Source organism: Rhinopithecus bieti, unplaced genomic scaffold (assembly GCF_001698545.2).
Source record: "Rhinopithecus bieti isolate Rb0 unplaced genomic scaffold, ASM169854v2 scaffold_6380, whole genome shotgun sequence".
NCBI classification, from domain to species: domain Eukaryota; kingdom Metazoa; phylum Chordata; class Mammalia; order Primates; family Cercopithecidae; genus Rhinopithecus; species Rhinopithecus bieti.
This window is the reverse complement of record NW_016806642.1, coordinates 9,611,976-9,627,990: the sequence shown is the minus strand read 5'-3', so window position 1 is coordinate 9,627,990 and position 16,015 is coordinate 9,611,976. Positions and strand designations below refer to the sequence as shown.

General features: G+C 41.4%; 1 protein-coding gene across 1 annotated transcript in view; it reads right to left on the bottom strand.

The window, feature by feature from the left end:
• Positions 1-4,989: 4,989 nt before the first annotated feature.
• CYP2J2 (cytochrome P450 family 2 subfamily J member 2) overlaps positions 4,990-16,015 on the bottom strand; it is a 32,306-nt gene continuing 21,280 nt past the window's right edge. Inside the window, exons 8-9 of the mRNA XM_017877229.1 lie at positions 12,184-12,322; positions 4,990-5,261 (exon numbers count right to left, since the gene is read on the bottom strand). Of these exons, the coding sequence (XP_017732718.1) occupies positions 5,083-5,261; positions 12,184-12,322 (318 nt within the window). The 3' untranslated portion in view covers positions 4,990-5,082. The remainder of the gene's footprint in view (positions 5,262-12,183; positions 12,323-16,015) is intronic.

Here is a 16,015-nt window from a genome sequence, read left to right as displayed (position 1 = left end):
TGATTCAATTACCTCCCACTGGGGTCCTCCTACAACACATAGGATTTATGGGAGCTAAAACTCAAGATGAGATTTGAGTGGGGACATGGTCAAACCATATCAGGCACTATGAGGTCAGTCCCCCTCCTGGACCTCTCCTGGGTGCATGCAGCCCCACTATGCCTGACTCAGGCACACTTTCCTAACAACTCAGGGTATCCTGTGTGTCCTGCTCCTCCTCTGCTATAAGTCCCTCAACCTCCAACCTGCTTTTAAATTTATATTGCAGCATGCATGTGTCTGCATCTCTTTGTAGGAGAGCGGTAGAGAGAAGATCCACAGCCTGGGTGCCTTTTGGTAAATCCATGCCTCATCTATGATACCACAGATCATGTTATATTGCTTGCACACCATGTGTCATCAGGCACTGACAAAAGACAAGGGGGTCAGGGGCCCTGGAGCTTCCAAAATAGATGGAAGAAAAAGAGAGTTAGAAGAGTGCATATAGAACAAAATATTTGTGTGGGACAGGAAGTGTTTGGACAAAACGGGGGCTCATATTTTAGAGCCTCTCCACGAGCTTTGAGAAAAAAGAGATATTTTCCTCAGTTACTCACAGTCATCTATTCCCCATGGTTTCTGATTAATTGTGCTCACATCCTATTTGGCCCAGGGTCCCATTGCATTTATCAGGTCAGGATGAGTTCCCAGTATTTTTACACTTATTTCCCCAAGTAACAGGTGTGTACTGCCCATCTAGAGTCACAGAAGATGCACAGCAGAGTAGAAATGGAACTCAGAGATAACTTCAACAAAGTTCTTCATTTTACAAATGAGGAAAGTGAGACACACAATGTATTTTGGCCAGTGTCCATTTGAGTCTCCTACTTGGGTGATCTGATTGGTGAAAAATGGAAGTCCTGGATGTTTGAGAAGTTCAAGTTCAAAGCCTGATTTGATTGGTTTTATTCTCAGAATACCACTTGGCCTGTTTTCTAGAGATGCAAATTTCTGGTGGGCTACGAAAAAAAAAAAAAAAATAATGCACATAGGTGGGGCTCTCACCTCCATTTTTTCTTTTACTAGGAAAAGATCAAAGCCCCCTCCTACACATTAAAAACCCAACCATGTCATCCAGACATACCCTTTTCTTGGCTCCCCAGCTAGCTTAGCAGCAGTCAAATATTCCTCCCATCCTTTTCTGTTTCCCTTTCTCACAGCATCAATTTAATTGGCTTTTCTCTGAATCCCAAGCAACAGGAAGAAAGAGCCCTGTGACTTCATGGCCCATTTTCTTTTAAGCTATTTAAATTACTTAGGTCTAACTGCTCGCTGTGGTTTTGATGTTTGTCCTCTCCAAAACGTATTTTGAAACTCGGTGCATATGCTGCAGTGTTGGAACGTGGGGCCTAATGAAAGGAGACTGGGTTATGAGAGCATGGCCTCATGAATGGATGGATGTCATTGTTATGGGAGTGGGTTCATTGTCGTGAGAGTGGGCTGATATAAAAGTGAGCCTGGCACCTCCTGCTTTCTGTCTTTTGCATCCACCTGCTTGTCCTTCTGCTTTACTGCCATATGATGACACAGTATGGAAGCCCTCACTAGAAGCTGCCACAATGCCCTTGGACATCCCACCCTACAGAAATGTGAGACAAATAAACTCCTTTTCTTTATAAATATCCAGTCTCAGGTATTCTGTTATAGCAACAGAAAACAGACTAAGACACCACCTTAGGAAAAATGATCTTTTTATAAGGCTTAGCCCAGGTTCCCAGGGAGTTCATTTGTTTGCATTGGTATTGGGGTCAAAACTTCATGTACTATCAGTGTTACCTGGCCTTCTACTTTATAATCCTTATCTTCCTTCAGCAGCCACACATAGAAAGAGTGAGCAGGATTTTGGCATTTCTGTTTCCCTGCTATAAAATACCAAAGTCGGCCGGGTACAGTGACTCACACCTGTAATCCCAGCACTTTGGAAGCCGAGGTGGGTGGACTTGAGTCAAGAGTTCTAGACCAGCCTGGCCAACATGGCAAAACCCCATCTGTACTAAAAATACAAAAATTAGCAAGTCATGGTGGCATGCACCTGTAATCACAGGTACTAGGGAAGCTGAGGCAGGTAAATCACTTGAACCAGGAAGCAGAGGTTGCAGAGAGCCGAGATCATATCACTGCACTCCAGCCTGGGCAACAGAGCAAGACTCCATCTCAAACAACAACAACTACCACCACAATAACAAAACAGGGCCCAGGGAGTTTAGGCTGGTAATATTAGCCACAAAAAGCTTACAATCTTAATTGCAAGAGAAGATCACACCCACCATCGTTAAAGCCAGTGTGAAACAACATAGGAATAAGTGTCTGATGGAGGATTAAAGGCAAGAAGGTATTGTTAAGGATGAAAAATATTTCCACATTTGTTCCTGAAACCTGTTTCCCAGGTTGGTTAATTGTGGTCACATCCCACTTGGCCCTGGGTGTGTGCTTATGTAAACCACAGAAACTGTTTCAATGACACTTGCTTTCCCTGTCTCTAAATGAGGAATAAAACCTGCCCTGCTGACTTATCAAAGGATCAGTTTGAGACAGAAACAAAATAAAGCATGAACGTACTACCAAATTGGGGAGCCTTCATAGCTCACTTCCGTGACTGCTCCTAGGGCCCACTTTTAACTCTTATCAACTATTTTGCACCACTTTGACCTCAGCTTCTCAACAGGACAGAAGCAAATACATATCTCACAGAGGAAGCAGGAAGGAGGCACACTACAGATAGAACTTTTATGACGTGCCTCATGGTTTACAAACCACTTAAAGCTCACCATTTCTTTTGATTCTTACAATAACTTTCTTTATGGAAGGAATCATTATCCTCTTTTCATCTCCTAGATAAAAAGGTAAATTATTTAGCATGTAAATGATTTTCCCAAGGCTAATTTGGAGGAGACAGTAGAGCTGGGATTTGGATCTAGTTTTTTCTGAGTCAAATTCCTCTGATCGTTCCTCAAAGTCACTTTCATTTTGTCCCATTACACCTGAGCAGGCATCAGTGGCTTCAAAACACATGCCATGTCTTCTTACTTTCCTTGCCCCTTTCTCTCTCTTTTCTCTTTCTTTCTTTCTTTCTTTCTTTCTTTCTTTCTTTCTTTCTTTCTTTCGTTCGTTCGTTCGTTCGTTCGTTCGTTCTTTCTTTCTTTCTTTCTTTCTTTCTTTCTTTCTCTTTCTCTCTCTCTCTTTCTTTCTTTCTTTCTTTCTCTTTCTTCTCTCTTTCTCTCTTTCTTTCTTTCTCTTTCTTTCCTTTCCCTCCCTTCCTTCCCTCCTCCTCCTCCTCCTCCCCTCCCTCCCTCTTTCTTTCTTTCTTTCTTTCTTTCTTTCTTTTCTTTCTTTCTTTCTTCTTCTTTCTTTCTTTCTTCTTTCTTTCTCTTTCTTCTTTTTTATTATACTTTAAGTTCTAGGGTCTGTGCCACGTGCAGGTTTGTTATGTACATTACATGTGGCCATTGTTGGTGTGCTGCACCCCATTACTCGGTATTTACATTAAGGTATATCTCTAATGCTATCCCTTCCCATCCCCACCCAACGACAGGCCCGGTGTGTATGTTCCCTTCTGCTTGTCCAAGTGTTCTCATTGTTCAATTCCCCCACCTATGAGTGAGAACATGCCGTGTTTGGGTTTTCTGTTCTTCGATAGTTTGTGAGAATGATGGTTCCAGCTGGCATTCTGTGTCTAAAAGAACATGACATCATCCTTTTTTTATGACTGTATATGTATTCCAGGTGTATATGTGCCACTTTTTTTTAATCCAGTCTGTCACGGATGGGACATTTGGGTTGGTTCCGTCTTTGCTATTGTGAATAGTGCCACATAAACATATGTGGCATTGTGCTTTATAGCGCATGATTTTATAATCTTTTGTGTACTAACCAGGTAATGGATGGCTAGGGTTCAATGGGTATTTAGTTCACATCCTTGAGGATCACCACACTGTTTCCAAATCGTTGTACTAGTTTATAGTCCCACCAACAGTGTCAAAGTGTTCTTTTTCTCCACATCCTCTCCAGTCCGTTGTTTCCTGACTTTTTATCTGCTCGTGAAAAAAGAGGACACAAACAAATGGAAAAATTCCATGTCCATGGAGGGAAGGAATAATATCATGAAAAGGCATATTGCCCAGGTAATTTACGCTGTTCAATGCCATCCCATTAAGCTACCAATGGTTTCTCACAGATTGGGAAAAACTCTTTTAAGTTCATTATGGGAACAAAAATAGCCCGCATTGCCAGGCATCTCAAGCCCTAAGGGACAAAGTGGGGCATCACACTTACCTGACTTCAAACTATACTACCAAGTCTTACAGTAACCAACAGCATGGTGGCTGTACCCAAAAAGAGATAGCCATGGAACAGAACAGAGCCTCAGAATAATATTCCACATCTTACAGCCATTGATCTTGCAACCCTGACAAAAACAAGAATGGGGAAAGGATTCCCCTATTTATAAATTGGTGCTGGGACAACTGGCTAAGCATATGGTTAGAAGCTGAAAAACTGGATCCCTTCCTTCAACTTATACAAAAAAATTAATTAAAGATAGATTAGAGACTTAAATGTTAGACCGAAAACTATAAAAACTCTAGAAGAAAACCTAGGCAATACCATTCAGAACATTGGCATGGGCAAGGACTTCATGTCTAAAACACCAAAAGCAACGGCAACAAAAGCCAGAATTGACAATGGGATCTAATTAAACTAAAGAGCTTCTGCACAGCAAAAGAAACTACCATCAGAGTGAACAGGCAACCTACAGAATGGGAGAAAATTTTGCAATCTACTCATCTGACAAAGGGCTACTATCCAGATCCTACAAAGAGCTCAAACAAATTTGCAAGAAAAAAGCAAATGACCCCATCAAAATGTGGGCAAAGCGTATGAACAGACACTTCTCAAAAGAAGACATTTATGCAGCCAGTAGACACATGAAAAAAATGCTCATTGTCACTTGCCATCAGAGAAATGCAAATCAAAACCACAATGAGATACCATCTCACACCAGTTAGAATGGCAATCATTAAAAAGCCCCTTTCTTTCTTAGCAAAATCACACCCGAGGAACAGCGCAGAGGTGGTGACTGACTGGGGAAACAGTGATGCCCATTCTAAACTTCAGGCTCAGCTTCTCATTGTTTGGGGGCCTGAAGGTAAATTTTTGCACAAGGGAAGTGAAGAAAATAAACAGCTCAGTCCTGGCCAACTGTTCTCCGAGGCATGCCCGCTTTCCTGTAAGACAAAATCAAAAGATGGGTTATCTTCTCAGGTGGCATTTGTGCCTAGCAGAGATAGATGTCCTCAATCATATCCCAAAAACCTGGAGCAGAGGAAGGGTCTGTGGGCCCCAGGGTGTTATGGCCAGCAGCTTATTTAAGTCTGACAACCACTTGGGTTCATCAATGCATAGAAAGCAGAAGTCCAGGAACACAAAGTCAAATGCCGTCAAGAGTCTGGCATGCGAGCTTCCAGGGTGAAGTTGCAGGGTGTAGGACCATAGAAGTGGAAGGCGTGGGCTGAACTAGAAAGGGGGTGTTTAGCCTAAGAGCTTTAAAAAAAGAATTTAACAAACATGACAAAAAAAAAAAAAGACAACAAAACAACCAAATATGTTAACTTTTTCAATCCCTAAAAAAATCGTTGAAAATATAAGGAATTAAATGTCAGAGCAGAGTTCCTAAGGTATAAGTCATCTTTTCCCTGTGCCACTTTTCGTCCTTAATCATGGGGACCTACTGGCACGGGTGGCCCTCTATATTGTGACTGCTTTGGCCTTCGTCCTTCCATGGTTCTTTTTATGCACAGTGGCCCTTTCCCTTTGCAGGCATTTCTTCTACAGTGTGGCCCAAGGCTGAGTCCTGGTCTCCACAGCTGATACCTAACACCGTCCTGACCTCATCCCACTCCCTGTTATGTGTGGATGAACTGGAGGCAGAAGGACAGAGATTCAATTCAGCTTCTCCTACCTCTTAGCCACGCGACTGGGGCAAATTAACCTCTCTAGGCATCAGTGAAAATGTACGTGTGCATATTAGTGAAAATGAATACGTGTTTAAGATGAGAACTTTATATACTGTGTGAGCTACATGCTGAATCCAAATAGGCCAAATAATTTAATAATGTATACCTCAAAACAAAGTATTTTAACATGTCACCTAGGTAATAATAAACATAGCTGTACAATTGCTTATTGTTAACTAGATCTGGTTAATTCTCAACAAACAGAAGAATACAATTTAAAAGATGACCTTTAAAGAAAATCTTTTGGGTGGTAGCATTACTCAAACAGCTTTCTGTATATTACAATTCTTTACTGTGATACTTTCCATAATGTACCTTTTATTCTGAAATAATTTCAAATGTACAAAAAACGTGGAGAGATAAGACAAAGAACCTGGCTCTCCTGAATTGTTTGGGAGTACATTGCCTACATTACCCATGAAATCTTCAGTATGTATTTTCTAAAAAGAAGGACATTCTCCAACATAATCAAAATGCAACCATCCAAGCCACGAAATTAACACTGATGAATGACCAACATCTTCTCCTGAGGTCCCATTCAGGGTTACCAGCTGTCCCAATGTCCTTCATTAGAAAAGGGTCCAGTACAGCCAGTACAGGATCACGGTCTACATTTAGCTGTCATGTCACCTTAGTCCTTCAGTCTGGAATAAGTCCTCACTCTTTATACAACTTTCATGGCACTGGCCTTTTTAAAGATTACAGACCAGTAGTTGTTTTGTAAATGCCTCTTATGCTGTCTCATGATTGGATTCAGGCTGTGAAGTTTTGCGGTTTTGGTAGGAATATCACCAAAGTGATACTGTGTTCTTCTCATTTTATCCTAGCAAGTGCTGTACAATTTTGATGAGTGACATTATTGGTAATCACTTGATTAAGGTGGTGTCTGCCAAGTTCTCTGGTAAAATTATTCTTTTTCTCTGTAACTAATAAGTACTTTGAAACTATGTCAACAAACCATTCTCATTAAACTGTGATCCACTCTTTTCCATTGCTATTTCTTGACCATATTATTAATTGCTGATAGCTACCAAATTGCGATTTTTAAAATTCTGTCATTTCTTCCACATTTATTAGTTAGCACTCTACTAAAGGAAATGCTTGCTCCCCTCCCCATTTATTTATTCACTCATTTATTGATATCAGTTGGATTCAAGGGATTCCTGTTTTTATTCAAAGGGTTATAATCTGTTACTATCATTACTTGTTCTGATGCTCAAAATATTCCAGATTTGACCATTAGACGCCCATTCAAGCTGTCATTTCCTGACTTTTGGCACAGCAATCTATTCCAGGTTGATCTTATACTTTCCCTTCCCCAGCCCTGGAATCAGCCATTTTTTCCAAAAGTCCTGGTTTCTTTTAGTGGATAATAACATGTAGAAATCAAGATCTGAGCATTAGGCACGCTCATTGCGCTCCAGATGTTGTTGCCCCTCGCTCATATCAGTGGCCAGAGCTAAGGAATATATGTATGTATATAATGTGGGTATGTGTCCAAAACTGTGTGTGTATACATTATATATATGTGTGTGTGTATATATACACACACACACACACACACCCATATTTACATCTACATTTCTATATTTATTGACTCATCTATTGAAAATCTGAGTTCATTATAGATTGCATCAGATTCCAATCCAACACCACAAAGTTTGATTTTCTCCCTTTCTTTATTTGCAACTTCCTCTCATTATCCTCAATATATTTATTTATTGGATCAGTATCCCTTGTATATAACTTACCCCTCATCACTGCCACAGCCACCCTGTGCAGATTCCACCTCATACCATTTGTGCTCTGAGACCAGCTCTCAGCTTCCACCACCCCCTCCCCTGTGTGAATGTCCTCCTCGCCCCACTTGGGCTACATTACCCCACACAAGTCACTACCGCCATCTCTATTGTGTGCATTTTTAATAGCTTACTTTCTCCCTAAGTAATACATATTCACAGCAATAATTTAAAAAAGCATGACAAAGAAAAGTATAAAGACAAAACCACAAAATGTTTGTAATCCCATAATCTAGACAAAACCATTGTCAACATTTTAACATATTTCCTCATTGTCCTTGTGGAGATTCTTTGTACATCATAACAAATATGATTCCCTGTAGTCAATTCTATATGCTGCTTTTACTGCTTTATATTTTCCCATGTAATTTAATATTCTTGGAAATGTATGCATGCCTAAGTTTTGTCCTCTGTCTGTAACAGGTTGTTAAGGAAATAAAGTTAGATCATATATGCAAAAGTGCTTAGTAAAGGCAAACGTGCTTCATGGTTATGTCATTATTATATTGTTTGTGCCTGTGTTTCCCACCAGTGTGTGTCTAACTCTGTTCCCCTCACCTTTATCTCTTTATCCATCACAACTAGTACAATTAGCAACAGGTTAAAATGATACCAAATCAGTTTGTTGTAAATATACCCAAGATTCTCCTAAAAGAATCCATATATCATGGCAAACTGGACCTAGCAAGTCAGGAACCAGGATTAAAGAACTGGCTTCATCAGTAACCAACCGTGTGACTATTAGTAAACCATTCATTCTCGCAAAGCTAAACTTATCTCATTTGTCAAATACATGAAATAAATTCTCTCCTAACTATGTTGCACGGCTAGGCAAGGATCCCAATGTAATGGCAAGTATGAATTTGCTTTTAAAAGCATGAAAACTAGGACTGTTAGGTGTCAAACTTTGGCCTGGAAGAAAGGAAACTTGGCTCCCATCCCTGCTGCTTCCACAAACTATCACTAACCAAACAGGCCAGTTACCTCAGTAGTAAAATGAGAGAATTGACCTACATTTTTGGCAAAGTTCTTTCCAGCCCTATCTCCTAGAATCTAAAGATTTTAACTGGAAAGAGAGGAACTGGGTTCATGTATTTCATGAAGTTGCTTCCTGCTTTGATGGATCAAACAGGAAGCATTTAAAAGAGGAAAAGTAAATATAAATTTGCAGTAAAACTTTGAAACCTGTCCTGATTATGCACACTTCAGAAGCTGTTACATCTTGTAAAGTGAGGACTTCGGAAGGGTCCTCTAGAGGACTCTTTACCAAGAGTAAAGGAACAGCAAGGAAAAGCAACTGTGTGCCAAGAGTGGGCATGTGATTAAAACAGACAGTTGTGTTGATGTTTTGTTAACCCTTTGGATTCTTCAGATTTATATCTCCTGATCCATTTAACTGGTCCTCATCCTATCACATCTTCTGTGGGACACCCCAGATACATTGCTTGCCTTCTATGAATTTCATTCTTCTCAGAAAAAGAGAAGGTAAGAACAAAGCAGCCTCAATTTCCCCCTCTCCTTGGATCCACATCATTTGTAATGTGATGTCATAGCTCTTCCCATCAAAAATTGTAGTAATATCCCCTCCCCTTAAACTGGGGCTGGCCTTATGACTGGCATTGGCCAACATAATGCAATGGAAGTGATGGTGTGTCAGTTCCCAGTCCGGACCTTAAGAGGCCTGTGTACTTCCATTCTCCCTCTTTTGACCTTATCACCACCATGTGACTAAGCCAGGGCAGCTTGCTGGAGGATGAGGGATAATGTAAAGGGCCTCAGTGTCTGAACTGAAGATATCCTGGATCAACCATCAGCCTGCTGACCTCTAGTCAAGATCAGAGAGACCAAGGGGGCCGAGCCAAGATTGGCAGAGCCACATATCTGACTTACAGACTTGTGAGCAATAATTCATGTTTACTGTTTTAAGCTGCAGAGTTTTGGGCTGTTTGTTATGTAGCAATATGCTAACTGATGCATGTGTTATGAAATTAGTGAATCTTAAAGTAGAGAGGCCTTTAAATGGGGAAGTAAGCTACATTCTAGTCTTACTAGAGAGAATATAGGTCCTATTCTGCAAATTCCTCAAGATCTTGGATAAGAAACAACTTATCCAAGATCTTGGATAAGAAACAACTCTCTCTTATTTTTAGTTATCTTAAATTAAAAAGAGATCCCAATCCATTTCCTGCCTATTGATAACTGGGCTATTGTAAGGATTAAATTAGACAATTTTCTTGCAAATGAAGTCTCTAAGAGGGTGCAATACAACTCTCAATAGCAAAGCAGCAGTGAGTCACTGCGTATAGTTTTTAAAAAGACTAATGCTAATTCAGATAAGATAACGTTTTAAAGACAGGAGACATGAAGCAACTCTGAGAAAGAGGCTTCTGTGATACGAAGAAAAGGTATCCAGGCATCGCTTAGCCCAGAGCATCCTTTTTCCTTTTAAAGCCATGGCCTTCTAATAAGATTCCTCTCATCACAGTTGCAGATGGCATTAGGTGAAGCATTTTTGTGGAATGCAGAGAAGGTCACATTTCTAGCATTTCCACATGGATGTTGTGCAAGAGTCAAAGAACAGGAATAATTAATTATAATAATTGGAACATAATAGCTGAAACTTTGTGCTATAATACAAAATTTGAAACTATCATAGACAGGAAGACTGGAAGATATTCCTACATCTTATATCAGCTTTCACATTCAAAGTGAATTGTCCAATGTGAGCGGAGGTGACAGGATCAGATGAAGAAAGACAAAGACAGCATTGATCATCAGAATCAGCCCAGAGACACCTAAGGCAAGACAGCACAGGGGGAGAGCATGGGCTTCAGAGTCATACCAACATGGGTCATTCTGTTTCTGTCCTTTCTGAGCCTTAGGGTCATCCTCAGCAAAATGATCTTGTCTCAGAACATCAATACGTATTTTAAATAAACAATAAGAAAACTATCATGCATTCCACAGAGTAAGTCTGTGTAGCATTTAGTTATTTTCAGTAGATAGTGTTAAGAAGAACACACATTTTAGTTTTTGATAAATCTGGTCTACACTGATCCTAGCTCTGCCACATGAGTTTTATGACTTCAGTTTCTATACTGGGTTAAGCCTCAGCTTCCTCATCACTGAAGTGGTTATAGTAATATAAACTTTATATGATTACACTAGAACATATGCACCATGGGAACAGTTTTGTTTTGTTTTCTGTTTCACTCATTCACTGTCATATCACCAGAGCTGAATGCTTGACACATAATAGATGCTCAATAAATACTGATGGAACTAAAGAATTGTGAAATTATTTGAAATAAACTATGCAACATATCTAACTCAAAACCTGGAATATACTAAGAATTTTGTTATTGATTTTCAATGTCATGAGTTAAAATATATTTTGGACCTGGTTATCTTAAAACAGGAGAAAAGAGAGAGTTTTCACTGCCTCTTCTTTCTTAATTTTCAAGTTACATATTATATAAATGTATTAATTAGATTTTAAAAAATGAATTAAAATTACAAAGGCCAAAGAACCATTTCAAGGGCGTACTTAGAGAGTAGAATCCAATCTAGTGAAGCCACTGACTGATGCCCATGTGGCAAGTAAGTTTCTCCTTCCCCTTGTCCCTCTCTATCTCCTTATTATAGATCAGGGCAGTCCTTAAAAAGAACTGAGGACATCTTAAAATTTAGTAAAGATGGCAGCACTCCGCCAGGTGCAGTGGCTCACGCCTGTAATCCCACAACTTTGGGAGGCCGAGGTGGGTGGATCACCTGAGGTCAGGACTTCGAGACCAGCCTGGCCAACATAGTGAAACCTTGTCTCTACTACAAATACAAAAAATTAGCCTGGCATGGTGGCGCATGCCTGTAATCCCAGCTACTTGGGAGGCTGAGGCAGGAGAATCACTTGAACCTGAGAGACACAGTTGTAGTGAGCTGAGATCACGCCATTGCATTCCAGCCTTGAGCAACAAGAGTGAAACTACGTCTCAAAAAAACAAAAAACAAAAAGCAAACAAACAAAAAGCAGCACCCAATCCTCTTTGTGAGCTGGAAGTGGAGTCTGGGTCTCTGTCCCCAGTGTTTCAGAGGACAGAACACAGGAAAGCTGAAATCTCCAGCAGAGGCAATGGAGGGCTTAGGAAGTAAGGGCAGGCTGAAGCAACACCCAGCCCTGGAAATCCCAGGGCTGCCCCCTACAGGAAGATGGAGTGAGTTGCACTGGCCAGGCTGTCTGGAGACATTCCAATGAAAGCAAAGGAATACAGGGAGAGAGCAGGGGAGCATTGGGAGAGGGGCCCTGGACTCCCACATGCCTGTTTACTACAACTTACCTATTGAGAAAGGTATAAAGGCTTCCCTTTTCTTAAACCGTCCATTCTCCAGAAAATGCTCTGGATTGAACGTGTCAGGGGTGGCCCACTCTGTGGGGTCCCTGTGCAGCGCCGTCAAATTGGTCAGGATCATGGTCCCCTAGAGAAAGCAGCAGAGACTCAGGCAAGGCTTGACCCATGAAAAAGCACACCTATGCAGAGGGTGGTCATCCTCGGGCTTCCATGCCGGAGGCTGAACATACTCTGAACTACCCCACCCTCCCCAACTGCAGTACACAGTCTCCTGTGTCCCCCAACCCAGGACCCTCCTCTTTGTCTGGGACAGCCTACAAATTAGATTGGATTTCCCTGCTGGGAATTTTAACAGGGATGTTTGGCTACTCTTGAGTGCAGGATGGATCTTCCTTACAGGGACAGGTCAGTTTAGGTGCGTCTTGGAGGGAGGGGACATGAATACACTGATGAGAGAATAATAAAGCAGTCAGTCTGCAGTGTACCAAAACCAACCCAGCTGCTCAGTGAAGCTATAACGACGGCAGCTCTACAAAGGTAAAAGACATCTCATTCGTCTTGGCTTTGCCATTCTCTTTCCTCCAATGTCTAGTACACGGCACCCCACTCCCCACAGTAGGTTTAGTAATAGAATCAGGTAGACCCATGAAAGGAGCCCCTGTCCACCCAGGTATATACTAAGAAACACAGGAGTTCCCAGAGGGAGCTTTTCCTTTACTCTGCCTTTATCCAACCCATCAGCGAGACTGGTCAATGTACTTTCACCTCCATTCCATGTCCACCATGCCCACTTAGTCCAGACTTCTTCCTGGCTTGCCTGGACACCTGTTACAGTTTCCTAACTATACCCCAAATCCTGTCGCCCCTTTCAATCTGCTTCACACTCTGGAAGAGAGTGAGCTTCTAGCATGATTTAGTCATGTCACTACCCACCCCCACAGCCCCCACTGCTCATACCTAGGACTTGACACACTTCAGTAGTTACCCATTGCTCTCAGGGCAAAGACTCATCACCTGGTCCTAGTCTGGGCCACTCTCCCCCTCTGCCTGCACTCCCACTACAGGGCTCTTCTTTCAGTTTCTCAAACATGCCATGTTCCTACTTAGTTCAACACTCTTTTTAAATTCTACTTGCCTTGCCAGGAATGTTCTTCTCCCCACTTTGTCATCAAGCTAACTCTTAATGATCCATTAATCCTCAGCTCAAACATCACTTCCTTTTGGAAGCCTTCCCTGACCACTCTTGCTAGTCTGTGTTTTTAAAGACCACAGTGCATTTTTTCCTTTGGGCAGTTATCATGTTTCTAAATATGTACTTGCACGATTAATTTTCTCAGGGTTGTTTTGCCAGACCTGAGCATTTCAGGTATGTAGTGTTTGTTGAATTCATTCAAATATTAACGTATTAATATAATATTAATTCAAGGAATTTACATCATTAATTTTCAATATTAGTATAACATTTCTTTCTTTCCTTCTTTCCTTCTTTCCTTCTTTCCTTCTTTCCTTCTTTCCTTCCTTCCTTCCTTCCTTCCTTCCTTCCTTCCTTCCTTCCTTCCTTCCTTCCTTCCTTTCTTCCTTTCTTCCTTTCTTCCTTTCTTCCTTTCTTCCTTTCTTTCTTTCGACGGAGTCTAGCTCTGTCACCGAGGCTGGAGTGCCGTGGCGCAATCTCGGCTCACTCACTGCAAGCTCCATCTCCCGGGTTCAGGTCATTCTCTGCCTCAGCCTCCTGAGTAGCTGGGACTACAGGCATCTACCACCACACCCAGCTATTTTGTTTGTATTTTTAGTAGAGATGGGGTTTCACTGTGTTAGCCAGGATAGTCTCGGTCTCCTGACCTCGTGATCCGCCTGCCTCAGATTACAGGCATGAGCCACCGCGCCCAGCCTTTTTTTTGTGAGACAGAATCTCACTCTGTCACCGAGGCTGGAGTACAGTGGCACTGTGTCGGCTCACTGCAACCTCCATCTCCTGGGTTCAAGCAATTCTCCTGCCTCAGCCTCCCAAGTAGCTGGGATTACAGGCACCCACCACCACACCTGGCTAGTTTTTATATTTTTAGTAGAGATAAGTTTCACCATGTTGGCCAGGCTGGTCTTGAACTCCTGACCTCAGGTGATTCACCCGCCTCAGCCTCCCAAAGTGCTGGGATTATAGGCGTGAGCCACCACGCCCAGCCAATAACTGCTATTTTAAGCACTTTCTGTACTAAGTACTAGGTTAAATGCCCTACATGCATGATCTTATTTTACCTCCACGTGGATCTTGTAAAGTAGGTTTAAATGCATTTTTTTCGGATGAAGAAATTGAAGCTATGAGAGGTAAAATAACGGGCCCAGAGTCAGACAGTGGGAGGAGGCAGAGCCATGATTTGACCTAGGTCTATTTGACGTCAAAGTCATAGCTTGTAGACTGTGTAACACATGTTTATTTCAATTTGTCAGTTCCCAAGATTATTATTAAAGCTGACAAAAATCAGTGGCAGAAGTCTGTTGAGCCAAGCTGCTTTCCTTGAGTTAAATAAATTGCTAGAAAAATGCAAACAGCACCTGTGGAATTTAGACCTCAGCCTTTATCCACTAGATGGTCAATCAGTAACGAAATAGTAAATGTAACAGCTGCTTTTCCTGGCTCTGCAGGGATAGTAACCAAGCAATGTCCAATGGGTAAGCTCTTCTGCTTCTACTTCTTGAGATTTTCCACAGGTATGACACACTCAGAGGTACTTAGACAAACTGGAATAGATCCATAGAGGCTGACCAAAGTGGTTAGAAAGCAAGGAAAGGAACTGAAAACGTGCAATGTAGGGAGACGGCACTAGAGGGCACATGATAGCTGTCTGCAGAGATCCTAAGCGTGGTGAGTGGAGTGACATCAGAATTCTGTTTGTTGCAGAAGCAGAAAATGAAATACTGCATGTTCTTACTTATAAGGGGAGCTAAACATTGGATAGACATGGACATAAAGAGTAACAATAGACACTGGAGATTACTGGAGGAGAGACCGGGGCAAGGGTTGAAAAACTACCAATTGGATACTATGCCATTCACCTGGGTAATGGTTCAATCATACTCCAAACTTCAGCATCATGCAATGTACCCTTGTAACAAACCTACACATATACTGCCTGAATCTAATACAAAAGTTGAAAGATAAAGAAAGAAAGATTTCCACTTGTGAGTACAGGGAATCTAACCAAGAACAACTGAAAAAATAGCAGGGAGATGCTTTTAAAGTGGAAGTAAAGCACTTCCTGTGAAGGGAGAATGGTGTCATACAAAAAAACAAAACAAATTTGCTTCCAGATCCCAACTCTTCATAGTTGAGAGATCTCATGCAAACCTAATTTTTCTGAGCCTCTACTTCTCAAGCCATAACATGGAAATAACAAGCTTCTTCTGAATAAACTTACTCTGAGAATTGAGTAAGGCATTTTGAAAGAGGCCACATTGTTCACAACACATAATCATTGCTTAATACATGTTCGCTCCTTTCTTTCCCTTTCCAGTAATGAATATTGCACATGCTTAGAGTGGCTTCCTTATAAGATAATAAATTATACATCTGCTGGACGTGGTGGCTAACACCTGTAATCCCAGCACTTTGGGAGGCCGAGGCAGGTGGATCATGAGGTCAAGAGATCGAGACCATCCTAACCAACCAACATGGTGAAACTCTGTCTCTACTAAAAATATAAAAATTTGCTGGGCATAGTGGTGCATGCCTCTAGTCCCAGCTACTTGGGAGCAACAGAGCGAGACTTCATGTCAAATAAATAAATAAATAAATAAATAAATAAATAAATAAATAAATAATACA